This window comes from Nomascus leucogenys, chromosome 21 (assembly GCF_006542625.1).
Source record: "Nomascus leucogenys isolate Asia chromosome 21, Asia_NLE_v1, whole genome shotgun sequence".
NCBI lineage: Eukaryota > Metazoa > Chordata > Mammalia > Primates > Hylobatidae > Nomascus > Nomascus leucogenys.
The window spans coordinates 2,086,990-2,114,099 of NC_044401.1; the positions used below are offsets into that span (position 1 = coordinate 2,086,990).

The 27,110-nt window shown below is 42.9% G+C and overlaps 1 protein-coding gene across 2 annotated transcripts in view; it reads right to left on the reverse strand.

Annotated features, from left to right (window-relative positions):
- Window positions 1–27,110, reverse strand: part of ARHGAP31 (Rho GTPase activating protein 31) — a 125,186-nt gene that overhangs the window by 48,178 nt on the left and 49,898 nt on the right. For both annotated transcript variants that reach the window (XM_030801734.1, XM_030801735.1), the window contains exons 2-3: window positions 4,034–4,136; window positions 922–1,066 (exon numbers count right to left, since the gene is read on the reverse strand). In XM_030801734.1, the coding sequence (XP_030657594.1) occupies window positions 922–1,066; window positions 4,034–4,136 (248 nt within the window). The remainder of the gene's footprint in view (window positions 1–921; window positions 1,067–4,033; window positions 4,137–27,110) is intronic.

The following is a 27,110-nucleotide window of genomic DNA, read 5'->3' on the forward strand; positions in this document are numbered from 1 at the left end:
CCATACTTCAACACTCCACTGACTTCACTGGGATGATCTACTTTTACACTGTTAGTCAACTACCTTGTGCCCTCACTTCTTTTCGTATCTACACTAAATTCCATGGTCAATTATTTCAATGTCCCCAGCACATGCTCTCATCTCCCTCATCCCTCTTTGCCAGGTGAACCGCAACCTTGGTTAAACCCAGCCCTCTGCCTACTCTACACCTTCTCCCATGCAGCCAAATGTTTAAGCCATGTTTTTCACGCTATCTCTACAGTCATCCTTTAAGCATTTATTCTTCTTTCTACTTTCCTATGGGTGTGCCCTATTTGGTGACCATACAGCTGCTACTTAGGTGTTTTGCTAATGCCCATCCATCCTCTCCACCAGTCCAACTCACTGGCCTATCCTGCTCTCCCTCTTGGCTGTTTTTCTCATATTCTTTTCTCTTCCCAGCTTTCTGACCCCTCTTGACATTTGTTTGTTCCCTCTCCCCTCTCTACCCACCCACGTCTTTCCCCAACCCACAAAAGAAACACAGAGGGAATGGTCTGATAAAAAAGCTAGCAATGGGTGTAGCATGAGGAGTCTCAGGTTCCTGTCCTGCCTCTGCTGTGTGACCTTGGGCCAGCCACTTTACTTCTGGGGTTCTCAGTTTCCTCCCTATACAATAAGGCACATTCAGTTGAATAAACATGGAGATAATTCAACCCAGCTCTTAAAACAAACAACGTGATTCTGAAAATTCAAGAAAGGAAAATTTAGCAAACAGTTCCACCACCCTATTTTCCTTACCATATTATCCTACTTCCCTCACCATGCTAAGATAATGTCAACCATCTGGTGAGTGTTATTATTGTTATTTTAGTGCTGAAACTCTTCTTGGCCCATCCATGCATCCCACCCAGTAACCATAATGGAAATCCAAACACTCACCGTGAATTTCTCATAGAGCTCATAAGTCAGGAGGGGGTTGGGCAGCTCCCTAAAGTAGAGCTTGCAGAGCGAGCCCACACAGTGGATGTCCTGGAGGTACACTTCCCTTGTCAGATCTGGACATTGATCTGAGCCAAACTCTTGCCTGAAACAACACAGACGGAGACATAACAATCCCAGGGAGTGTGTGTTCCATGTTAGCAGCTGCTTGGCTGCTTAGGGGTAAAAAGACCCTAAACTGCTGATTCTGACTATATTTTTGACCTTAATTCAAAAAGATCTTCTACTCCAGGCCCTAGGAAGTCACAGGAAGACTTCCACTTCAGGTCTGGATCTTCTTGCAAAATCTGCTGTGATTAGAAAGACATAATGCTCATTTATAAATGGATTACCCATGGCATCAGGTCTGCAGTCTTGGTTATGAACATTGGGGAAATATCAACACAATTTGCCAAAAAGTCCTGTTGAGATTTCAGTTTTTCCAAAATATTGTTCAAAATGAATTTCCGTTTCTTACAGAAGAGACCGAAACTAGGGTAGGTCAGGTTGTTGTCACTCATCTCCATATATCCGTGTCTACAAACTTGTTTTATCTGAAGACTCAAACCCAAAGCTTGAGAACTTTAATTGACTATCTTGTTTTTTTTTCTTTTCTTTTCTTTTTCTTTTTTTTTTTTTTTTTGAGATAGAGTCTCGCTCTGTCACCCAGGCTGGAGTGTAGTAGTGCAACCTTGGCTCACTGCAACCTCCGCCTCCCGGGTTCAAGTGATTCTCCTGCTTCAGCCTCTGAGTAGCTGGGACTACATGCGCCTGCCACCATACCCGGCTAATTTTTTGTATTTTTAGTGGAGATGGGGTTTCACCATGTTAGCCAGGATGGTCTCGATCTCTTGACCTCGTGATCTGACCACCTCAGCCTCCCAAAGTGCTGGCATTACAGGCGTGAGCCACCATGCCCAGCCTAATCGACTATGTTTTTGGTGCTCAATAGAACCTTCTAGGCTGCCTGATGGTGACTCCTACAGGACAGATGAATTTATAAATATCTTCTTAAACAATCTATAGTGGGATGTCTTGGAACATCATCCAATTCCAGGCCTGAAAAACATTTAGAAAACATTTCCTAAAAAGGTTACATGAATATACTGCCTCAAATAATATATATATTAATACTTATAAATTAAAATCTGCTTAAAAAATGACAAATTTTAACTTTAATATAGAAGAGAAGTTAAGCTTTTTGAGAGTATTCACTTAGTCATCCAGTTGGTGACAAAGTCAACAGTACTCTCAGAACGAGCATTTTTGAAACAGCTCGCTACTCATTCTCCTGTTTTCTGGGCCTCCCCCCTTAATGAAGGGTAGGGAAATCCCCGATACTTTCAGAACCTGAAAGAAACTGAGTGGGGCTTTGAAAAGAGATCTATGCCATGCTATTTTTTTTTTTTAGATGGAGTTTCACTGCTGTCGCCCAGGCTGGCACAATCTTGGCTCGCTGCAACCTCTGCTTCCCAGGTTCAAGCGATTCTTCTGCCTCAGCCTCCCGAGTAGTTGGGATTACAGGCGCCCACCACCATGCCCGGCTAATTTTTGTATTTTTAGTAGAGACGGAGTTTCATCATGTTGGCCAGGCTTGTCTCGAACTCCTGACCTCAGGTGATCCACCTGTCTTGGCCTCCCAAAGTGCTGGGATTACGGGCGTGAGCCACTGCGCCCGGCCCATGCTATGTTTTAAAAGAGAACTATGCCATGCTATGTTCTCTTGGCGTAGTTCTCTTTTAAAAAGAGAATGTTTTTAAGAGAGCAGAACAAGAGCAATCTAGAGCTTATTCATTTATTTAGCCAAAGATTTCTCCTGTCAAGGATAAGGTCAGTGCTGAAATAAAAAATAATTCATTACTACCCAAGTGTCCTTCCAGGATGCTACCTACTCTGTGGTATATTTCCAACCATTAAGAAGTATTTGCCATTGAAACTCTAATAAATGGAGTACTAGTAAATTAGTGAAATTGTGTAAACACATAGATTCATTAAAATCTATGGCTGCAACAAACCAATTATTTTTTTTAACAGCTATGACTTCTCTAGGAAAAAAAAAAGATGCTCTTTTTTTGGTATAATTTAATTACAATCCAAATCTGGAGGAAAAGGGCAGAAACCAAACAGGAGAAAGAATATGAAAACTGAATTACCTGCACAACTTATTAAATTTTATATATTAACCTTGTAATAAGAATTTTTTTGTTTTAAAAGCCTACATTTATAACTAAAGAACATATAATAAATATAGGTAATAATAAAATGTTATAATTAAAATAACATTAAATTATGTTCCTTTTGGTGTTAAGGAACAATACGCAAAATATGTAAATCTATTGTTTAAGTCATGTAAAATTATATATATATATACTCTATTTTCTATATACTCTCTGTATATATATAAAACACACACGTACCTGTGTTTTGTATAAAACGTTTTGCCCTCTTTATTTAATGTGATAGAAATTTCTTCCAAATATTTAGGATAAATACATAGAATTGGAAATAGTTCACCCATCAGTAATTTATTTTTTATTTTTATTATTTTTTATTTTTTTCACCCATCAGTAATTTTTAAAATCCTAGCATCAATTAGAGACATGCACAATCATATAGGCTTCTGATTTCTCAACCAGACGAAACATCAAATCTGAGGGTGTGCCAGCAGAAAAACTGACATGGATCTCAGGGTTCTGAACACTAAGTAACGGAAACCTAGTCTAACTGAGCTTTGGGCAGGCCAGCAAATGATAATAAATCACGTTTTCCTTAACTTGTAATTTAAATCATTTGAGTTAAATCAAATTCACCTAAGAAGAATATATCTAGTGCAAGACAAAGAAAAGATTGAAAGCCTTAGGAGCTTTTGTTGGAAAGAATTACATCAGGCTGGAGAGTTTCCTGATTAGATTAAGAACAGTCAGGCATCTGAAAACCACTGCATCTGATCTTCGGTGCTGCCACACTTCCCTCAGTTCCTTTGGGTTTTTAATACTCTGGACACCGGTGGACAGACGCATGGACACAGGAGGAATCATGGGAGAATTCCTTTAGGGCTATTCTTTTAGCTTACCTCAGCCGTTGTATGTTTGAGGTGACTCCTGAAAGCCGATAGATTCCATCCACGATGCCGTGAGTCTCTATAAATTCTGCACAGCTCTTCAAAACATGTGGAACTATGTAAAGGAAAAGAAAAAAACAACTAGGTATTAGATGTAAGTCTGCCTGTCTTTTAAAGATTTCCTTTTAAAAATCCAGGTACCTTCAAAGAGATGTAAGCATGGAACTCATATGACTTACAAGCGGAAACGATTACTTGTAAGTGGTAGGTGACGTTCCTTTCGTATTAAAGAAAAAAATCATAGGGCGTTGCTAAAGAATTGTTTTTTTGTTTTGTTTTGTTTTTGAAAATTGCTCTGTTGCCCAGGCTGGAGTGCAGTGGCGCAATCTTGGCTCACCGCAACCTCCACCTCCTGGGTTCAAGCAATTCTCCTGTCTCAGGCTCCCAAGTAGCTGGGATTACAGGCACCCGCCATGACGCCAAGCTAATTTTTGTATTTTTAGTAGAGAACTGGGTTCTCTACTTTCGCCATGTTGACCAGGCTGGTCTCCAACACTTGACTTCAGGTGATCCACCCGCCTTGGCCTCCAAAAGAACTGGGATTATAGGTGTGAGCCACTATGCCTGGCCAAGAATTGTTTTTTTTAAAGAATTTAAAAAATTCTTCAAAAACTTAGCTTTTGAGACCAGTGGTGAGCTTGGGAATTCCACAACTCGGTCTCTTCATTTCATTGTCCTCCAAGTATGGTCTTCTGACCAGCAGCATCAGCATCTCTTGGGAAGTTGGAAATGCAAATCTTCAGGCCCTACTCCCGACCTATTAACTCAGAAATTTTGGGGTGGAGCTCAGCTGTCTGTGCCTTTTAACAACCCTCTGGGTGACTCTGATGCATGCAAAAATTAGAGAGCCACTGCTTTATTCTAAACATGAGGACATCAAGGCACAGGCAAATTTGCTTAAGTCACTCATGATTACTTGTTGCTTGTAAAAAATAATTAATACATTGGAAAATGCTTACAATTCCATTTTTTTAGAAGAAAAAATCTTCAACAAATTGAATATACGTTGTAAATTCAGTTTAGATTAAAAAAAATTTGAAGGAAAAAAGACTGGAAGAAAATCTGCCAGAATGTCGAAGGTGATTTAAAGGTTAAAGTGATAAAGTGTTTCTTTTTTTAAGGTAAGAACGGCACCCCCACCTCCAACCCCCCCGCCCCCCATCATGGATCAAAACCAGTCATTGATTTAATGGACAACATAAAAAGGCAGGAACTGACAGGGCCTCCTGAGTTCCTGCCTCTCTAGAGGTTCAGTGCCCTGGCAGAAGGGTCTGGCTGTGCTGTTCTCTCCTGGCGGCTGACTTTGGGAGAACCAGACAGCTCAGTGACCCAGAGGGGCAGATACAGGCCTTCTGGATGGTACAGAGAGAGCAGCAGATCACTTGCCACTTTGGTCCCTGGACAGATGCACTTGAGTTCCTCCCTGTGAGAGTGCTGTGAATGGTGGTTTGGGATAGAACAACCTAACCCACCAAACAACCCACTGAAGGCTCTGAGGTCTTCAGTGGCTTCTCGAGGCTGCCACAGTGATGTGGGACCTCCATGAATTAACGCTTGGGCTATTATTGTGCTCACACTTCCAACACATGCTCAATCCATTAATGCTGTAGATTAGACCAATGCTAATTCATTAATGCTTATTACCTATACTCATGCCTACACACAATTCTAAGCTGGACTGGATCTTTATGTGGGTAGACACAAGGCATTCGGACTCAACATTCTACCTGAATTCCCTATTATGACGTGCTCTAAGTATTCCTTTCCCTTGTGGCCTTCAAGTAACTGTAATTTTAAGTGCTCAATAAAGTTCACCATACTTATTCTGCTGCCTCTCAAAGGCTGTGCATTCCCAGAGGGTTCCGCTCCAGCACACATCCATGGTTTGCCCCTCAGGGAATGGACTTGGAATTGGAAACATTGAGGCCAGAGAGAGACCATAGAGGTGGAACCACTTCCTAGGAGTGAGCACAGAGTGGGAGTAGTGTGTGATGGGGGATGCTGTGGCAGCGGGCAGGGGTCCAGAGCCTCTGCCTGTCTTCAACCAGAAGAACTATGATTTGATCTGTTTTATAAAATAGGGTTCTTGGTGAGATTTTGTTTCCCATGCTCATGCAAATAGATAGATAAATGGAAACAGTTCCAATGATACTTAAAGTCTCTCTCTCTCTCTTTCTCTCTCTGTCTCTCAAAATCCCTGTTGTGAACAATGATGGTTGACTCTTTCCCCACCACACCTCACTGTTCGGTAACCTGCCACCATACAGTCTATGGTTGAGAGTGCAGATTTGGATACCAAACTGCTTTTGTAACCTTGGGCAAAATATATAAGGGTTCTGTTTCTTAGTTTCCATGTGTGTAAAAGGAGGACAATAGTGATTAATCTTGTAGCTAGGACTGAAATAATAACTTACAAATATTTGGCACAGACCCTGGCATATAAGCAGCATTCCACAATGGCCAATATTATTTCTGCTTGTAACTTATCTATAATATAAAAGTATAATCTGATTTTCTTGTTGAAAACACAGCTTGCCTCTTCCCATCCAATGGGCACTTGAGGTAGATGACCAACCTTGTACAGGTCAAAACTCATCTCTACTTCCCTTTTTTTTTTTTTTTTTTTTGAGACAGAGTTTTGCTCTTGTCATCCAGGCTGGAGTGCAATGGTGTGATCTCAGCTCACTGCAACCTTGGCCTCCCAGTTTCAAGTGATTATCCTGCCTCAGCCTCCCAAGTAGCTGGGATTACAGGTGCCTGCTACCATGCCCAGCTAATTTTTGCATTTTTCGTAGAGACAGGGTTTCACTATGTTGGCCAGGCTGGTCTTGAACTCCTGATCTCAGGTGATCCACCTGCCTCAGCCTCCCAAAGTGCTGGGATTACAGGCGTGAGCCACCACGCCCGGCCTCATCTACTTCTTAGAATGGCTGTTGTGTCCTTCTTCAGCACATTTTTTGATTTGAGAGTAATTTTGCTTCCATGGGATGTCTTTTTCTGTGCATGTAGGTGTATCTGTGCAGCACAGAGGCAGTGGGATCTAACAGTGTATGGGTTGTGAGTTAGCAGTCTGGGAGCTGTGCTTTGCCCTCAGGGTGTTCTGCATTTCAAGTCCATACACAGTGCATGGCTGCTGTGCTGCGCAGGGCACAAGTGGACTTCAGAACTCGGAACACTCACAAGGAGGAGTCAAGCACAAAAGCCTTGGACTCTAAGGACCTTGATAAAGAACACTTCACAAAAGGGGCAGCACAGGGTAACCAACCTGTTCCACCCCGTTCTCAGACAGGGACCTCCCAGCACCAAAGCTCTCAGCTGCAGCACTACAGGCTCCATTTGTCTCAAAGGTGGGAAAACACATTCTGAGACAGAGCCTCTGCCATAAACTTATTCTGGCTTTGGTGCAAAGGCCTTAGAACCTCTTGTCCATGACTTTGTTAAAGTGGGAGGCAATGTTAAAACCACCCAAGGAAAGAGGCCATGGTCCCAGTCACTGTGAAGTGTTAGCTTTCCTGGATTTCTCATCTTGGGCTGAGTTGGAAGATGTAGGAATTCTCCATCTTTGTTACTCAGTAATGGGAAAGGACTCAATCTCTCTGGGTAATCATCCAGCTCTAGACGTTAGAGCAGTGGTTCTCAGACTGTGGTCCCTGGATCAAGTCCTGCAGCCTGGCATCCTCTGGATGATTCTGATGTACTCAAACGTTGAAGAACTGCCGGGCGCAGTGGCTCACGCCTGTAATCCCAACACTTTGGGAGGCCAAAGTGGGTGGATCACTTGAGGTCAGGAGTTCGAGATCAGCCTGACCCAACACTGTGAAATCCCATCTCTACTAAAAATGCAAAAATTTGCCGGGTGTGGTGGTGGGTGCCTGTACTCCCAGCTACTTGGGAGCCTGAGGCAGGAGAATCACTTGAACCTGGGAGGCAGAGGTTGCAGTGAGCCAAGATTGCGCCACTGCACTCCAGCCTGGGCGACAAAGCTAGACTCTGACTCTGTCTTTAAAAAAAAAAGGAATGTTGAAGAACCACTAGTCTAGACCAGGGCTTCTCACATACCTTAATGTGCATAAAATCACCTGGGGATTTCACTGATATGCATATTGCAATTCAGTAGGGAGGCAGGTGGTAGGAGTGTTGAGAATTTGCCTTTCTAACAAATTGCAGGTCATGCAGGTACTGCTAATCCGCAGCTCACACTCAGAGTAGCAATGGTCTGCAAATAGCCCTGGAGGGTAGTGTTGCAGTGGCTATCGTTAAGCCTCAAAGTCTCAGAATTCTTTAAACTATTGTCCTGGGGGTCCTATCAGATTGGGGACACCCTAGGATTCTGGACAGGGTAGAAGCTTGATCCAAATAGCTGAGTAGTTACAGACAGAAAGAAAGCTTCTATTGTCGATTTAGGCATGGGAAGGACTGACGCTGGAGGTCAGAGTCACAGAGCTCATTCTGTGGGATTCATCCCGGGCCCATAGAACTTTGAGTCTCCTCCTACAGAGGTACACATAGTTGCTGCTGATGACATAATATTACAGCTTCTTAGAATCATTTCACCGATGGCCCTCTAACTCCCTTGTTTTGTTTTGTTTTTCCTAGATCAGTTATCTTAAATGTTAAATTTTAATCTGAGCACAAAATACAACTCGAAGTGGTTTCTGAGAGAAAAGAAAATCTTGCCTTTGATTGATGCTTTACAGTTTATAAAACATTATAAAGTCATTTGTTTTATTTATTTACAACTAACGGATATTTTACACTTATAAATAACGTGGCGTGTTTTCCTCAAGTCCTAACCTCTTGAAGGGTTTAGTGCAGAAAAGGCCATAAGTCAAACATTTCTCGAAGTCACCCCCAGAAGTCATAACACTGCTAAGCTGCCTCAGTTCCCTGTGTGCCTGGGACCTGATCAGACCTGGAGACAGAGATTGAAAGAAGCACAGTTGTATTTGGTCATTTATGTAGTTGTGGTGGCCACATTCTTTCATAGTGCAAATGGCGTTTGTGTTTTAGGGAAACAGGCACTCCCCCATCTCCATTCTGGATTTTGTTAAGGTCTTGACTTGGTCAGATTTCGTCCCCTCTCTGGGTCTTGCATTCCTGACCTTCAAAGTAAAGTCTAGTGGTGTGTACACACAATATAATATACTTGGCAACAACAAGGAGTGATAAAGCCTGTGAGTGCAGCTCAAAGACACTCGGCTGGGTGATAGAAGCCAGACTATGAAAGACTACATAGGGTAGGATTCCATTTACATAAAACTCTAGAAAATGCAAACTAACTTCTAGGAAGAGAAAGCAGGGAAGAGGCAGGATAGGAATGACAAAGGAGCCCGACGAAACATTTGGGCATGATGGATATGTTCATCATCTTGTCTGAGGTAATAAAAAGGACCAAGAGCTGCTGATGGGCAAAGAATAATGATACTTGAGGGAAGAGGGTAAGATAATGAGGGAGACAAGACACTGCACAGGAAGAAATCCTGCGAGCATCTGTTGTGATGCACACATTTCCCCCCCGAGAATCCAAGAGCTCTCTCTGCCAGCCTCTATTATTTGCTCCTGTCCCATCCTTTCCCCATCCCTGTTCCACTCCTCTGTCCCATGCTCCTCCCTGGCCTCTGCGAGGCTCTCCTTTCCTGGAGGTCACGGCCCACCCCAATTTTCCCTCTGAGTCTCCTTCCTCCTCCCTGTTTTAACTTCTTTCTAGTCTCTTCCTCCTGGCTTAATGTGGAATTAAATAAATGTTGAAAAGTTGTGGTATTTATTTAACCAAGTATAATGTGTTCTGTTCTTTAAAAAAAAAAAAACAAATGAACCACTTTCTAATTTTCTAAGAAAAAAATTTTAAAAATATGTTGAGGCTTTGGCTTGTCCTCCTTGGAGAAAAGTTTCCTTTTAAACCTTTTATTTTTTCTTTTTAAACCTGAGATATAGGCCAGTCGCAGTGGCTCGGGCTGCCTATAATCCCAGCACTTTGGGAGGCCAAGGCAGGTGGATCACCTGAGGTCCGGAGTTCAAGACCAGCCTACCCAATACAGTGAAACCTCGTCTCTACTAAAACTACAAAAACTAGCCGGGCATGGTGGTGCAGGCCTGTAATCCCAGCTACTCAGGAGGCTGAGGCGGGAGAATCGCTTGAACCTAGGAATCAGAGGTTGCAGTGAGCTGAGATCACACCATTGCACTCTAGCCTGGGTGACAGAGTGAGTGAGACTCTGTCTCAAAAAAAAAAAAAACAGTTAAAAACAAAAAACCTGAGATATAATTAAAATACCATATAATTCACCCTTTAAAGTGTACGACTAAGTGATTTTTAGCGTATTCACAACTTAAGCAACCATCACATTAATTCCAGAACATTTTCATCTCTCAAGAAAGGAACCCATATCCGTTAGCAGTTACTGCCCATTTCCCCTTCTCCCAGCTCCAACAGCCACTAATCAACGTTCTATTTTCTATGGGTTTGCCCGTTTTGGACATTTCCGATAAATGAGATCTTAAAATATTGGCCTTTGTGATGGACTTCTTTCATTTAGCATAGTGTTTTCAAGGTCTGTCCATGTTGTAGCATGTCAGTATTTCATTCATTTTTATGGCTGAATAAAATTCCAAATAAAGCCTTCATTTTGTTTATTCATTCACCAGTTGATAGAAATTTGAGTTATTTCCACTTTTTGCTATTAGGAATATTGTTGCTATGAACCTTTACGTACACGTTTTTGTATGGATATGTGTTTTCAATTCTCTTGGATATATATCCAAGGGGTGAAATGGCTAGGTCGTATGGTGACTCTACGTTTAACTTTTGAGGCACTGCCAAACTGGTTTCCACAATAGTTGTGCCATTTTACATTCCCACCAGCAATGGATGAGGGTTCCAATTTTCCATATCCTTGTCAATACTTGTTATTGTCTATCTTTTTTATTGTCATCCTAGTAGTTGTGAAGTGGTATCACTGTAGTTTGGTTTGCATTTCCCCGATAACTAACAATGTAGAACATCTTTTCTTGTGCTTACTGGCCATTTGTATATCTCTTTTGAAGAAATGTCTATTTGGATAATGTGTCCATTTTTAGTTGGGTGGTCTTTGCTGGGTTATAAGATTTCTCTATATATTCTGAATTCTAGATTCTTATTAGACCTATGATTGGCAAATATTTTCTCCTATGCTGTGGGTGGTCTTTTCACTTTCTTGATGGTGTTCTTTGAAGCACAGAAGTTTTACATTTCAGTGAAGTTCAATTTATCTATGTTTCTCTTTTGTTGCTTGTGCTTTTTGTATCAGCAGAAAAGCTTCTTATTTCTGATTTCTATCATCCGCATCCTTCATCATTGGTTATTAGAATAATGGTTCATCATTATTCACATGCATAAAGAGTGATGTTGTAAGTAATGCAACTGTTTCTTATTGTTGTAGATGAGAACATACAAATCCAAAGGAGCACTATCCTTTGAGAAACTAGACCATTATCTGGCTCAGAACATTTTTGAAACCACCCTTTGGGAACTGTTAGTTAGAAACTGTATACATTTAACTCAAGTATAACCTCCTTCCAGGAGAAAAAGAGGAAAAAAAGAGTGGGAAGTGTTTATACTGTACTTCTCATTTTCCCTACAGGATTCAAAGCGATTGTTTTATTATTATCTCACTTTCGAATTCATTTTGGGGAGAATGGGCTTTAGTTCTGTTTTCTCTTTAGTTCCTACAGACAGGGAATATATTTTATCTTGTAAAAACTGAGATTTGATTTAGAGGGAGGCCTAGGAGGTTTTCCACAATCTTGCCACACTCCCCCTGCCAGTCTCATCACTGATTGCTGAGCTCTCCCTCCCTCTCAGCCCCACACAGGAATGCCGTGTTCCAGCCACGGTGGACAGCCTGCCACTTCCTGAATATGCTCTGCACCTTCACACCTTCCCGGCTTTGCACCCGATATTCCCTCGTCTGAGCCCACTGCCTCTTCTCCACTGAGAAACTCCTCCTGCTTATCTTTTGGGATTCAGCTCAAGCCTCAACTTCTCTATAAAGCCTTCCTCAGGCAGAACTAGGTTCTCCTTCTTCCATGTTCTCATCTCTCCTGTGCCTCCTCCCTTTGTGGCACTTTCTAGAATTATCTAAATTCAATTCCACTGCAAATTAAAACTGCACTGATATATCATTTTTCACTTCTCAGATTGGCAAAGGTACCTAAGTTTGTTAACACACAGTGTTGGCAAGGCTATCATGCATTGCAACTGGCAGGGGAGGTTGATACAACCTCTGGAGGGCAATTTGACAGTATCTATTAAAATTATAAGTACGCATAGCTTTTGACCCAGTCGTTCTTCTTCTAGAAATTTATCCCATAGATATTCTTGTACATGTGACATGTACGGTATGTGCAAGGCTATTTATTACAGCAGTTTTCATAACTGCACAAGATTGTCATCAATAGCAGGTTGCTAACATAAATAATGGAAGATTCACATAGTGGAACACTATGTGGTCACTAAAAAGAAGGAGAAAACTTTTATGTACAGACATAGAGTGGTCTCAGATATGTTGTTAGGCAAAAAGAACAAGATATTGTTAGCAGACCAGAATCCAGAATAATGGTATGCTAGCATCTGGTGGCTTTTTCCTTTTTTTTTTTTTGAGACAGAGTCTTGCTCTGTCACCTAGGCTGGAGTGCAGTGGCACAGTGGCACAATCTCTGCTCACTGCAACCTCTGCCTCCCGGGTTCAAGTGATTCTCCTGCCTCAGCCTCCTGAGTAGCTGGGATTACAGGTGTGTGCCACCACACCTGGCTAGTTTTTGTATTTTTAGTAGAGACTGGGTTTCACCATGTTGGCCAGGCTGGTCTTGAACCCCAGACCTCAGGTGATCTACCTGCCTTGGCCTCCCAAAGTGCTGGGATTATAGGTGTGAGCCACCGTGCCCAGCCATGGTTGTTTTTTTTTTGTTGTTGTTGTTAAGAGAGAATGAAAGATTAAATATACACATCTATTTATATATGCATTCAATATCTATGGAAGAATAAATAAGAAAGCAATAATTTTAGTTGTCTGCAGGAAAGAAACTGGAAGCTGGGGCTAGCCCTTTGAGTAAGAGAGAGACTTCTCACTGTATATTCTTTTGTACTTTTGAATTTTGAACTATAGGAATATATTACCTTTTCTGAAGAAAATTGTCGGAATAAATTTAATCCTGCAAATATTTCCTGCAAGCCTACTCTGTGTCTAGAACCAAGCGTGAGGTGTTGCTTGTTTCTGATTCATCTCCATTACTAAGTTGTGAGCTCCTTGGGGACAATGAGGACAGTCCCGTGTCTTATTCATCTAGAATAGCCTTGAAAACAGAAACACTCACTATTCACAATAGCAAAGACTTGGAACCAATCCAAATGTCCATCAGTGACAGACTGGATTCAGAAAATGTGGCACATATACACCATGGAATACTATGCAGCCATAAAAAGGATGAGTTCATGTCCTTTGTAGGGACATGGATGAAGCTGGAAACCATCATTCTGAGCAAACTATCGCAAGGACAGAAAACCAAACACCGCATGTTCTCACTCATAGATTGGAATTGAACAATGAGATCACTTGGACACAGGGTGGAGAACATCACACACCGGGCGGGGCCTGTCGTGGAGTGGGGGGATGGGGGAGGGACAGCATTAGAGATATACCTAATGCAAATGACGAGTTAATGAGTGCAGCACAGCAACATGGCACAGGGATACCTACGTAACAAACCTGCACGTTGTGCACAAGTACCCTAGAGCTTAAAGTATAATAAAAAAAGAAATTAAAAAAAAAAAAAGAAAACAGAAGCACTGAAAATGTTTTCCTGAACAGGAGCTTGGTCATTTTTCTCCAGATGGATTTTCTGTGCTCCTTTGCTATCTGGATTCCTCAAAGAAAATAGTTACTATGCGTCAGGCATGGTTTTAGGTGGGTTTTTGTTTGTTTGTTTGTTTGTTTTATAGCATTCTGCGTTCTCTAACTGTAGACAACCCAGGAAACAGACAAAATGGTCTCCATTTTGAAAATAAGAAAGTTGATTCTCAGAGAGAATAGATAAATTGCTCAATGGCCTGCAGCTAGCAAGTGCCAGAGTTGGGATCCAAACCCAGGTTTGTGTGCTGCCAAAGCCCATGCTTTTTCTGTGATACCACAAGTGATGAAGAATAGAAAAAGCCCTAAGTTACCCCTACCATGGTTCAAACACTCCCCAACAGGAAGGCAGGTCCTATGGTGGCAACTTTGGAGGTGTGATTTGAGGAGAGTGGATTGGCTCCTTGCCGTTGACTGCCAAAATGCCTGAAATCCTACCACTGCAGGCCTGATCTTTAAGTGTTCAACAGCTCATGGTTAATATCTATTTTTAAGTTCCTTTTGAAAAAAAATAGCAAAAAATGGTTGAAAAGTTACAATTATATATAAATATAGAGTACAGAATGTCTCTTTAAAACTATCTCTTTCCCAGTATATTAAATAATAAAAAATGACACACACTGGCAGGTGGATCACCTGAGGTCAGGAGTTTGAGACCAGCCTGACCAACATGGTGAAACTCCATCTCCGCTAAAAAATACAAAAAAAAAAAAAAAATTAGCCCGGCATGGTGGCTGGTGCCTGTAATCCCAGCTACTCGGGAGGCTGAGGCAGGAGAATCGCTTGAACTCAGGAGGCAGGCGGAGGTTGCAGTGAGCTGAGATTGTGCCATTGCACTCTAGCCTGGGCAACAAGGGCGAAACTCTGCCTCACACACACACACACACAAACCACAAACACACACACACACACACTGAGATGTTAATAGTAGTTACTGCTAAGTGGTAGAAAATTAATGATTTTTGCTTTTCTCTATTTTTAATTTTGCTTTTCTAAATTTTCCGTGAAGGGGATATAGTAAAAATATTTTTTTAAAAAGAAAGAAATGGGATTTTGAAAAACAAATTTCATTTAGGAAGATGGAGGGGCTTCTGAAATCAGTGACCAAAGTTCTAAATGTTTGCTGAAGTCCTTTCCAGTGACCCTGTTGAAGTTATTACCCCTTGTGAAGCAGAAATATTTGCCCAACCTGCTGGCCTAGGATGGCTGAGGACTAGCTCTGCTATCCTGCTGAGCAAGGCAGCCTGGAGCCCGGTTCCCCGGCTGGGGGTCCCTGCCTTCCTCATTTTTAGGCTCTCAGATGCCAAGCCAAACCAGCACTTTCCTGCAGAGGTGTCCAGGTCCTCCTCTGGTCTGCTCTGTGACTTATCCCTGCCGGGGGCCTTCAGGTCTCTGCTGCCAAAGCTGTCTCTTTCCCAATGACAGCGATTCTCCTTCTACCAAAGCAGATGCACTGAGGGCCCATCTAGAGGAACAAAAGGTAGTAAGATCTTTGCCCTTAAGAAGCCAAGAAGGGAATGGGTAATTATTGTGAACCTAGTATTTACTGGTCCCTGAGCTATACACTTTTGTTTTGTTTTGTTTTTGTTTTTGTTTTTGTTTTTGAGACAGAGTCTCGCACTGTCGCCCAGGCTGGAGTGCAGTGGCGTGATCTTGGCTCGCTGCCCTTCCAGGTTTAAGCAATTCTCTGCCTCAGCCTCTGGAGCAGCTGAGATTACAGGCACGTACCACCATGCCCAGCTAATTTTTTGTATTTTTAGTAGAGACAGGGTTTCACCATCTTGGCCAGGCTAGTCTTGAACTCCTGACCTCGTGATCCACCCGCCTCGGCCTCCCAAAGTGCTGGGCTTACAGGCGTGAGCCACCGCACCCAGCCTAGCTATACACTTCTTATCAATTATTTGTACCCAGTGCAATCCTCACAGTCACCTTATGAGGGAGGTATTTATCTCTGTTTTGTAAATGAAGAAACTGAAGCTCAAAGGTATTAAGTAATTTGGCCAGTATGAAAATATCAAACAAAATCTGCTAAGGGCCCTAGACAGGCACAAAAATTGTAACAAAAGTTCTTTTAAAAAGATCACAGCTGGTGGGGAAGTCAGGCAGAGCTTTTAGATGTTGAACAAGAACAGGAAGTTGTGTGCATTTATAGAGAGCCAGCTGTCTTGAGAGGGACCATGCTGGGGAGTGCTGAGACAGGACCCTCATGCTCAGGGGCTCACAATGTTGTGAGCTAACTGGATAAAGGACAAGTCAAGGTGCTGCAATAAGAACTCTGACACTGGTGCAGAGGGATGATTTGATATGATGTGAGATGCTATCATATGATGTAATTGACGTGATGCAATATACATTACAATACATGCAGACCGCTCATGTAAGTGCATACAGTAAGTACTTAGTAAATGTCGCACACTTTCTTTTGGGGCAGGAAACAGAGAATAGTATAAACAAGGTGAAAGGCAAGAAATAATGTGGTGAATTCCAGGAATGCTGGCTAGACCAGTCCGGTGGAAGAGAAACATTAGGGAACTTGGGGGCATTTTTACTGACTGCCTGGGAAGATTGCATTCTATCTTGACTTCTACTTCCAGATAAATCTTTCTAAAACACCACCTTGATGGTAAAGCTCCCCTACACCAAAATAATCAATAGCTCCCCATTGCCTGTAGAATAATGTCCAATACAGGCAGCTTTGGGACTAGACCTTCAGCCTCCTCATCAGGGCCAACCCTGTAGTTCTTCCCTTCAAAGAAATAGGCCTGTGTGTGTGTGTGTGTGTGTGTGTGTGTGTGTGTGTGTGAAGAGGGAGGGGAGGTAATCTAGAAGAAAAGACTTGCCACAAAAAGAAAAAAATAAGGAGTCCCTTTAGGGTCAGAAGGGACAACCTCTCGTGGTTTGTCAACGAAAGGGGAAGTGAGAGGACTCACTCTTTTCTAGCTTTTGCCTGAAATTTCTTTAGGAAAGATAAGAGCCTATCTGACTCACACATAAAAGACTGGTTGAGAGTGGTGAAAGTGTCTGGGTCCACATGTCATCAGTAGCAAATGAGCCAGTGGGGAGAGCTTAGGAGGGACTCCCACAGGGTGCCTCTGGGTGTGTGTGTTTGGGATGGAAGTGGTTGTGGCTGAGGAAGGGTGGTGCTGAGTAGAGAAAAAGGTTCAAATGCTGTGAACATAGAAAACAAACCTGCAAGACGTCCCCATGTGACCTTGGTCTTAGAGCTGGCCCTGTTCATCTTGTACACAGAAACTGTACAGAAGGGTTTTGTCCCATTGATGAAGCTGTTGGGCTTTGTGTAATCGATAAAGACTTATGTGGTTCATCCTTTCTACTGTCTGTGGAGAAAGCTTTGTTATTAGGAGATTTGTAGGGGCAGACATCACTCACTCCATGGGACTGCTGATGGAGGACAGAAAGATCTCAGTCAATCCCTAGCACATTCCTAGGCAACAACAACTCATTTAAAATCATTTAAATCCTCAGTTTAACTGCATAAAGCGCACATCAGTGGAATCACCTGATCAAGGTTTTATTTACTGGATGAGCAGCTTTCTTGCCACCTGCTCCTTGGGATACCACTGGTGAAGGCTCTTAAGTGCTAATGGATACAGAGAATGGCCGCATGTGCCTGAGAGTGAGCCCCAGGGGAGAAGGTCGTGAACTGAGCAGATTGATGAGAGAGAAGCAAACTTGTTTCTTAAACTGTATGCTTCACTAACACTGATCACCTTAAGAATGAGGACAATGTAAATTTTTTTCTACTCTGAGTGTGTCCAGGCCACCTCTTTTTTTTTTCTTGCATACCTCATGGCTGGTTATGGGAATGAATTAACCATCATTATTTCATTTAATTCTTAAAACTCTGAGATGTAGGCATTACTACTCCTATTTTCAGATGGGAAGCTAACATTCTGTATGGTTAGACAACTTGTCCAAGCTCAAACAGCTAGTGGCAAACTGGGGTGCAGTTTATAAGTCTGTTTGAATCCAAAATTCATGCACTTTCCAGTACATTTTATAAGCATAACCTCCACACTAGGGAAACCAAGTCACGGACCAAGAATGGGGAAGACCAGAAAGCAGCAGAAGGTAGAGACTGACTTCACAACTAAGTGCAACTTGATGAGAGACAAGGACTTAGATAATGAATTAAGAAACATGGATTCTTGCCCTAATCTACACGTATGAGATTCTTGACATTTTCGGAGGTAACTTTCCTCTTCTTTGAATTCCCCTAGGTATCTTCCAGGCAGTAGGTGCTGGGGTACCCATCAGTTACAGCAAAATGAACCAGTTGTATGTCCTCCAGCAAATCAGCCACTGCCAGCCTCAGACTTTCATCTGTGCTAGAAACAAGTTCTGGATCCAAATGATTTCTGGATCCTTATGTTTCTTCCAGGTCTAACCTCCTTCCAGGATCTGTCAGCTTCTTGGATGACACTGGGAGGAGAGGCTGGGCTGGAAATTAAGAAGGCAGATTCGATTTCTATCTGCCAGTGTTCAGGTCCTGACTCCTACCAGCTCTGGTTTACAGCTAGGTCTTTCAGGACAAAACATTAGGGTAATTTTTTGTTTGTTTGTTTTGTTTTTGTTTCTCATTTGTAATGTTAATGGTTCCCCGGCTCACTCCATCCATATAAACGGAAATTTCTGTTAAATAAAATACAAACTTCAATCTCAAGAGGTTTAGACATACCTCCTTTGGTATGGCTAGACTCCCCTTAACCCCAAGGCTATTTTTATTTTTATGGAAGCTGGAATCCTCCAGGGACTTAGCTCTAAAAGATGCCTAGTTCTTCTGAAGGTCCTCTCCGCACTGATCTGACCATGCCCTAAGAGTGAGAAATCCCTTCCTTTGCTTATTGTACCCTCTGGTTTCCCAGGCTGTAGAGCTTCCTAATGGTTTCCAGACCTGCGGAAACCATTCTGGGGGCTTCTCGTTTTTCTATTTTTCTAAAATCAATTTTACTGATGGGAGATGGGGAGCATTTATAAAAAATGACATCATCTTGGGCCAGCTACGATTATGTGAAGAACAGCCAGGTAAAGCTTATCAGTTCCTCGCTGTGCCCCAGCCCCCACCCCAGCATCCTTTCATTTCCTGCCCAATATTCCCGAGCCACAGGCAGCCATTGTTTCCAGAACCGCTTTGCTTGGAAGCCTTGGTACTGAGGCCTCCCAACGCTTCCTGTTGTTACCAGGCCTCTCTTTCCTGCTGAAAACAACGGCACTTCCCTGCAGTTTGTAACCCTTGTCAGGCAATTCATTTCTTCCATGAGCTTGTTCAGTGTTTGCAAATACAGAGTGCTCATTACATTTATTTTAGTTAACATTTTTCTTATTCTACAAGTAGTGCAAGTTAAAAATAAAGATGAGCAAAAGAAAAAAATCACCAAATCTCATCCCCTTCTATTAGCACTGAAATCTCTTGGGTGTTCATGCTTTAAGATTATCCATCTACGTACAGAAAATTTACCACAAGACTCAGGGCTTGAATAGATGACCATTCTCAATAGCGGAAATGGAAGCAGGGAAGCCTGCCCAGAAACCATTCTCCTGGAGGTTCTCATATATTTCTGAGCAAAGGGGCCTCCCAGGAGCTTAAGAAGAGTGCAAACTCCAGAAGATTCCCCTGCAAATTCTCGGGGCTACACTTGGAGATCTTCTTTAAATAGTTTGTTAAATTTGGGAGAGGCTCATGGAACAATTGAAGAGGCCAGGGAGGAGGGACAGCCCATTGTTATCAGGACTCCAGGAGTCTCTTCAATCCAGCTGCCTGCCAGCTGCTCCACTGAGCTTTTCAAAACACAGATCTAATTGTTTGTCTATAGCAAGGAATGCTAAGTTCTTCGTGACCCCTACCCCAACATCACCCTCTCTAATCACGTAAACTCCTCACAGTTCTCTTCAGAACACCCCTTCTGCCTTTGCATTCTTCGTCCAGGATGGAAATTGTCCCCAGGAGATGCTTCTCTCCTGCGTTCTTCAGAACCAGCCCAGAGAAGTCCTCCCTAGGGCTTTTACAGTAACCTCAAATAGAATAACTCACCAAAAATGGGACACCAAGCTCTGCTGCAGTGCCTAGGTTTCTGGACATTGTTTTATCATGCAAATCAAGATACTTGAATTTCTATGAGCTTCTGTTTTGCCCCAGGGAATATACTTGAGGGATAAGATGTAAAATATTTTGGAGACTCACATTGGCCTCTTCCTCAATTTTCTCTCTGTATCTCTGACAGATCCCAACAAAAAGATACACTTTCTGCAGAGAGACTACTTTTACCTTTATAGATAATATATTATTCCTTATATAAAATCAGGCAAAAAATAGTAGCAATTTGTGGTTTGTTAAAACAGCAAGGGGTGATGATATTCAAGCTTTTATCCTGAAGTTTTGCAGCTCAAAAATTACTTCGTATTCTCTGAAATGCCTCCTATGGGGAACCAGCATTCATTTCAGAGGCCAGATATTGCAATTATCCAAACCTGCTCACTCCTCTTCTCACTCACAGTTGTTATACCTTTGCTCTCAGCACTGTCTTTAGAAGTAATTTTCACCAGATATACAGTCAGCCACCCATATTTGTGGGTTCTGCATCCTTGGATTCAGCCAGCTGAGGGTTGAAAATATTCAGAAAAAAAAAGGATGGTTGTGTGTGTGCTGAACACGTACAGGCTTTTTCTCTTGTCATTATTGCCTAAACGATACAGTGTAACAGCTATTTACATAGCATTTATGTTGTATTAAATATAAGTAATCTAGAGATGATTTAAAGTATACGAGAGGATGTGCATAGATTACATGCAAATACTACACCGTTCTATATCAAGATCTTGACAATCCATAGATTTTGGTATCCATGGGGGTCCTGGAACCAATTCCCCTTGAGTACCAGGAGACAACTCTTTTTAGGATTAAGGCTCAATGATGAAGATGATACAAAGGATTACTGTCAAATATGTGGGCGCTTCCTTATAGGAGGAGGCAGTCCTAAATAATATATAAAGCAGTGGTCCCCAACCTTTTTGGCACCAGGGACCGGTTTCGTGGAAGACAATTTTTCCATGGACCAGGGTCAGGGGGATGGTTTCGTGATGATTCAAGCACATTACCTTTATTGTGTACTTTATTTCTATTATTATTACACTGTAATATGTAATGTAAATACATGTATATGTTATTACATGTAATATATGCAGTGACAGATCATCAGGCATTAGATTCTCACAAGAAGCCTGCAACCTAGATCCATTGCCTGTGCAGTTCATGATTGTGTTCAGGCTCCTACAAAAATCTAATGCCACTGATCTGACAGGAGGTGGAGCTCAGCTTTGCTGGCTCACCCGCCAATCACCTCCTGCTGTGTAGCCCAGTTCCTAACAGGTCATGGACAGGTGTTGGTTTGTAACCCAGGGCTTGGGGACCCCTGATATAAAGGACACAGACAACTAGCAAAAAGAATGCTAGTTTATCATACAGATGCTCTTATTTCTAGAATTAGAGAATCTGAATATCAAACAGATCTCTTTTGCTTTTAATTTCCAACTTTTTCTCTCCTCACCCTTTAAGAGCTTCAGAATTAGAATTTTCAGTCATTTGCTACTGAAAATGTCAGTGGTCAGTTCTGATTCAAGGGTAGCCCAGGGATGGTGAGGCTCATATTCTAATCCCTTTTCTTGGTACACAGAAGGTGTCAGAGATATACCCAGGGTACTCTGGGCACCCAAGGACAACAGCCTGTCCTGGGAGCAACAGCCAGGAAGAGGTTTCAAATGGAGACGGAATCTCTACTTGAGCTTGTACCCAAGGAGGCCACTGTAAAGCTTCCATGAAGACACTGGTGTTTTAAAAGCTCTGTCAGGATCATTTAGAGACAGAAAGACCCTCTGGGAAGTGATCCAGGCATGGGGTGACCCATCTCCTGGTCACCTCCTCTGGGAAGCCTTACCTGATTTCCAAGAGTAGGGAATACTTGATGCAGTCTTAAATCAGTGGGTTCGCTATTAATACTTAATTGAGTTGTTTTGTTTTAAAACATCTGCTTTTCCTCTATTCTGTAAACTGTATGCAGAGCTATGTCTGTCTTACTCAACTTACAAGACACTGCCCTTGGCCACAGTTTATAGTCCAGTAATTTCCTTGTGCCTTGAGCAGTGCCAGGAAGAAGGCAGAGCACATACATAGAGGAATGAGTGGAAGAAAAGGCTGGGCCCAGGTGCATGGGCATCAGCTGGACACCATGTAGGATGTGACGGATGACACCATCTTAGTGAGAGCACAGTGAGCCTTTGAAGCGATGACAAAGTATACCCTAGTCTCTAGTGCTTTTTGTCTCTCCCCAGATCTATATTTATTTTCTCCTTCCCAGGGACACCATCCCCGACCCCAAGTATCCACTCCATACTCTATCCCTGCTCTCCACTTTTTGGTCAACCAGAATCCTGGAATGTCAGAGTTGGAAGAGACCGTCAGCTCATCGTATTGAACCTGCCTGATTCAGCACCAGGAAATTAAGAACCCAGGAAGTTTAGGGACCTATCCAAGGTCACCCAGCTTGACAGCAGCAAAGCCCCTAGAGTTGGAAAGAGACTGAGACAAGGGGACCAGAGTGATTTGAAAAGTGATTAACATTTCCTTTTTTCTCTGATTTTCAGGATTAGGGCTTAAGTACCTGGGCTTCTTTCTGCCCCAGACTAACTAGCACTTTGGTGTCAGAAGTAATTTAGAATATTTAAGCTCAGACACGCCCTTAGCAGTCAGCTCAAATGAATTATGTTTATTGGATTCCCAGAAGTAAAACACTGTGCTAGACTTTTGGGATTCAAAGAAGTAGCTTATACTTATAAGACACTGCCCATAACCTCAGTTTACAGTCCAGTTAGTTCAATTACATGCAGTTAAATCATGGGTGGAACAAAAATGCCAGAGAGCGCCCTTCCTTGTTCATTCTACAGCTGTCAGGCAAGAGTCACTGGGTTTAATGATATCTTTGTGGAGAGACGGGACAGCCAGCTGCCAGAGGCTGTCTCTCCCCTTCTGTAAGTTTGCTTTCTCTTCTTAAATAGTGAGTAGCTGATCCTCAGCAAGGAGGGGTTTGTTTATCGTTCTAAAGATCTCATGATTCCTGTTTAAAGAGGGTGCAGGCTTGCAGTAGATCGTTGTAGGCTTAAATTCACTGAAGAGATGGAAGTAGCAGGCTTTGTGGGTGCAGCCAGAGCTGCTGGGAGTGGGTAGTCAGGCTAGGGCCTCTGGTAGGAACACAGAGGAAAGCACTCCTGAGCTGGTTAAGGAGATGGAAGTTGAGGAGACTTCCCTGGGGGTCAGCTCATCCAGAAGACAGTACCACTGGTGCTACAGGACCCAATAGAGGGCAGTCAACTGGTCAGGATGCAGGAGATGTGATGGATTCTAAATCTATAGGATCTGGACTGGAGAGGGCAGGCAGTGAGCATCTGAGTGTCCATGTAAAAGGGTCAAGTCGGGCTAACAGAGTCCTTCATGACTTAGTTTCTAGAATAGGTGTCACCTTTTTATGTCCCAGAGATTTGGTTTGCAGTCCTGTGCAGAGCTCATTGAATGGCCCTCTCTCACTGATCCTGCCTCAAGCACCTGGGAAGAGGGACAGAGCCAGGAAGAGAAAGAGGTCCCTGTACAGGTCTGCTCCATTATTCAAGCTCTGCTCATATCCTACTCTCTCCATAAAGGCTTCCCAGCTTCATTTGCTCATCAAGTGCTTTTTGGCACCCACTCTATGCTTGGGTACTGGGTGCTGGGTGCTAGGTTCCAAGGACACAGTGGGAAGCAAAACAGGAGGCCCCATCCCCAGAAGCTTAGCGTCCAATGGAAGGAAGTGCCTGTTGATCAGTCTCCTCTCTTACTGTTCCTGATTAAGGGCATGAGTTCTGGAGCCATTCTGCCTCGGTTCAGAGCCTCCCACTGCCCCTTTCTACCACTGAGACCAGGCATGCCTCCTGTAAGTAGAATGCCATAACCCCAGTGTGCCGGGGCAGCTCCAGAGGACACCTGCTGCTCTGTGTAGTTATGGATTGTGCTCCCTTTCACTTAAATACACATCTCCAAAAAATTTTTTTAAAAATCCCACCGGGCCGGGCGTGGTGGCTCACGCCTATAATCCTAGCACTTTGGGAGGCCGAGGGGGGCGGATCACGAGGTCAGGAGATCGAGACTATCCTGGCTAACAGGGTGAAACTCCGTCTCTACTAAAAAATACAAAAAAATTAGCCGGGCATGGTGGCGGGCACCTGTAGTCCCAGCTACTCAGGAGGCTGAAGCAAGAGAATGGCGTGAACTCGGGAGGCGGAGCTTGCAGTGAGCCGAGATTGTGCCACTGCACTCCAGCTTGGGTGACAGAGTGAAGACTCCGTCTCAAAAAAAAGAAGAAAAAACATACCACCACCAGTGAAATTTCTCTCAGAAATAAAAATCAACAAAACACATCTCAATTCGGGTAAAAAAACTGTATGGTTGGTTACCTTACCTACAAGGTTCAGTTTCCTTATTTGAAAACTGAAGCTAATAATACAATCTACCTCATAGGGTGGTAAAAATTAGCCAGGGTGGTTGTACATGCTTGTGGTCTCAGCTACTTGGGAGGCTGAGGTGGGAGGATCACCTGAGGTGGGGGAAGGTTGAGGCTGCCGTGAGCCATGATCACGCCACTGTACTCCAGCCTGGGCAACAGAACAAAGCAAACAAACAAATAAAACAAAACAAAAACATAGATAAAATAATCTACGAAGTGCTTGGAACAGTGGCCCAGTAAGCTCTCAATAAATATTAACAACTGCTATTGTTATTTTAGTTGTGATTACTGTCCCATTGGGCTTTGGTCCTCCATTAGTGAGTGGGTCCTTAAGTGAGGGGCTGTTGTACACCTCTGCATTCCTAGCAGCCAGCACCATGCCCTGCACGGTGGGGACTTTGACTCAATGTCTCCTCAAAGAGACTAGGATACAGGCTTCAGCCATATGAGGGTGTACTTGCAGAATGGGTAGACTCTTCAGAGATACTGTGTCCTATCTGGTTTCAGACGGAAACACGGGGAAAATGGTAGATGTTCTCCTCCTTCCCTTTCTGATTAGAGTTGACAGATAAAATACAGAACATCCACTTAAATTTGAATTTCAGATAAATAATGAATAACTTTTTGTATCAGTATACCCCCAGTATTGCATGGGACGTAGATTAAAACATGATTTGTTGTTTGTCTGAAATTCAGATTTTAGTCCAGGGTCTAATATTTTTATCTGCTGAATGTGGCAACTCTGTCTCTGAGTTCCTTTCCCACTCTTTGAGGCCCCCAGCCAGCAGCAGTGCTCCCTCTCAGTATCACACTCGCACAGCCACAATCACAAATCTTTCCGACTCCTATTTGCCCTCCAGGGCCAACCTGAGGCCTACTTGTGGGACACCTCTCATGATTTAGCTTCTTCCACAAGGAGGAGGAACTGAGAAAGGATGGGCAGCAGCTGAGAAAGGTGTGTCAGGGAGCCAAACTAACCACTGGGTTAAGAGGCTTCTAGACGTCCAGGAGTGTCCCTGAGCTCCATGTCCTACAGAGATAAGAGGAAGCTGTTTTCTTACCTGGTCTCAGGGAGAAAAGGGAGAGCAAGGATGAAGCCAGCCTTGAAATCCTCATCAGGTTTTCCCTTCCCATAGGTGTCTTTGTCTTCTAATCCTGCCTCTGCATGAACCTCCTCCTGGTGGCTCTGCTCCTTGGCTACCAGCCACATTTTTGATGGTATGAATATGTAGATGGGCTGGGGCAGGGGGATGTACCTTTGGAGCACTCTTCTAGAAAAGCGAAGAGGAAGATGCCAGGGTATCTCTGAGTTTAGGAAGTATGAATTGTGAGAGTACCACCTCCCTTGGCTCCTCCCTTTTCCTCAAACATTTACTGTGGGCCAGGCACTGGGCTAAGTATGTCACATACGTTACTTCATCCAGTCCAACCTTGCAAGGCAAGTTTAACAGTCCTCCTTTTACAGTTGAGAAATCAGGGGCTGAGGGAAGTTTACTCCCTTGCAGAACATCACTCAGTTTGTAAAGTGGTGGGGCAGGTATTTAAGCCCAGTCTCTCTGACTCCCAACCCCACTCTTAACCAGCTTCCTATACTGCTCTGTTTTCAGAGTTCCCCCTGGCACCTACTAGGAGCTCAATAAATACTCCCTGGATGAATGCATGATTGAATGTACAAATGAATGTGTCATTCTAAGGTCTACATTTATTTCTGTAGACTCACTTGTCAATGATAATCAGGAGAATGATTTGTTCTGACATGTTTATATATTTTTGATTTTGAAAAATTCATCAAATTATAATTTGTGATCAAATAGTTCATGGATGCTAATTTCATTATAACATTGTGTGTATTTGTCCTTTTTTTTTTTTTTTTTTCTTGAGATAGAGTTTCACTCTTGTTGCCCAGGCTGGAGTGCAATGGTGCAATCTCGGCTCACTGCAACCTCCACATCCTGGGTTCAAGCGATTCTCCTGCCTCAGCCTCTTGAGTAGTGGGGATTACAGGCATGCACCACCAAACCCCGCTAATTTTGTATTTTTAGTAGAGATGGGGTTTCTCCATGTTGGTCAGGCTGGTCTCGAACTCCCAACCTCAGGTGATCTGCCCACCTCAGCCTCCCCAAGTGCTGGGATTACAGGCTTGAGCCACTGCGCCCGGCCTGTATTTGTCTTTAAATGAAAATGTTTTGGTTCTAGGCCCTGAGTTCCGTAGGCCTGGAGGCTCTTACTTATTTTTTTGGCATTTATCACAGTTTTTGATGGTACATATTCCCTGTGTAATTCAGGATCCAGCCAGTTTTGGGGGCAGTCATCCTTGTGGGATTCTCAAATCACAGCCTCTGGTTGGTCCCAGCCTTTTTAAGAACTTTACTGAAACATGCTCTGACTTTCAATTATATGTGAAGCAGCAGTGACCAATAGTCTCTGCATAGCCCCGAGTATCCCATTGAGAAATTTATCTTTTCTTTTGATCTTGATGTACATTTGGTATTAATTTTTTTCTTGGTGTATTTTCATTTACACATGAATGACCTCAGTCTGTTTTTAGCAAAACATTGCTAGAGCTGGATGAGGATGCAGGGCTCATTAACAAAAAAT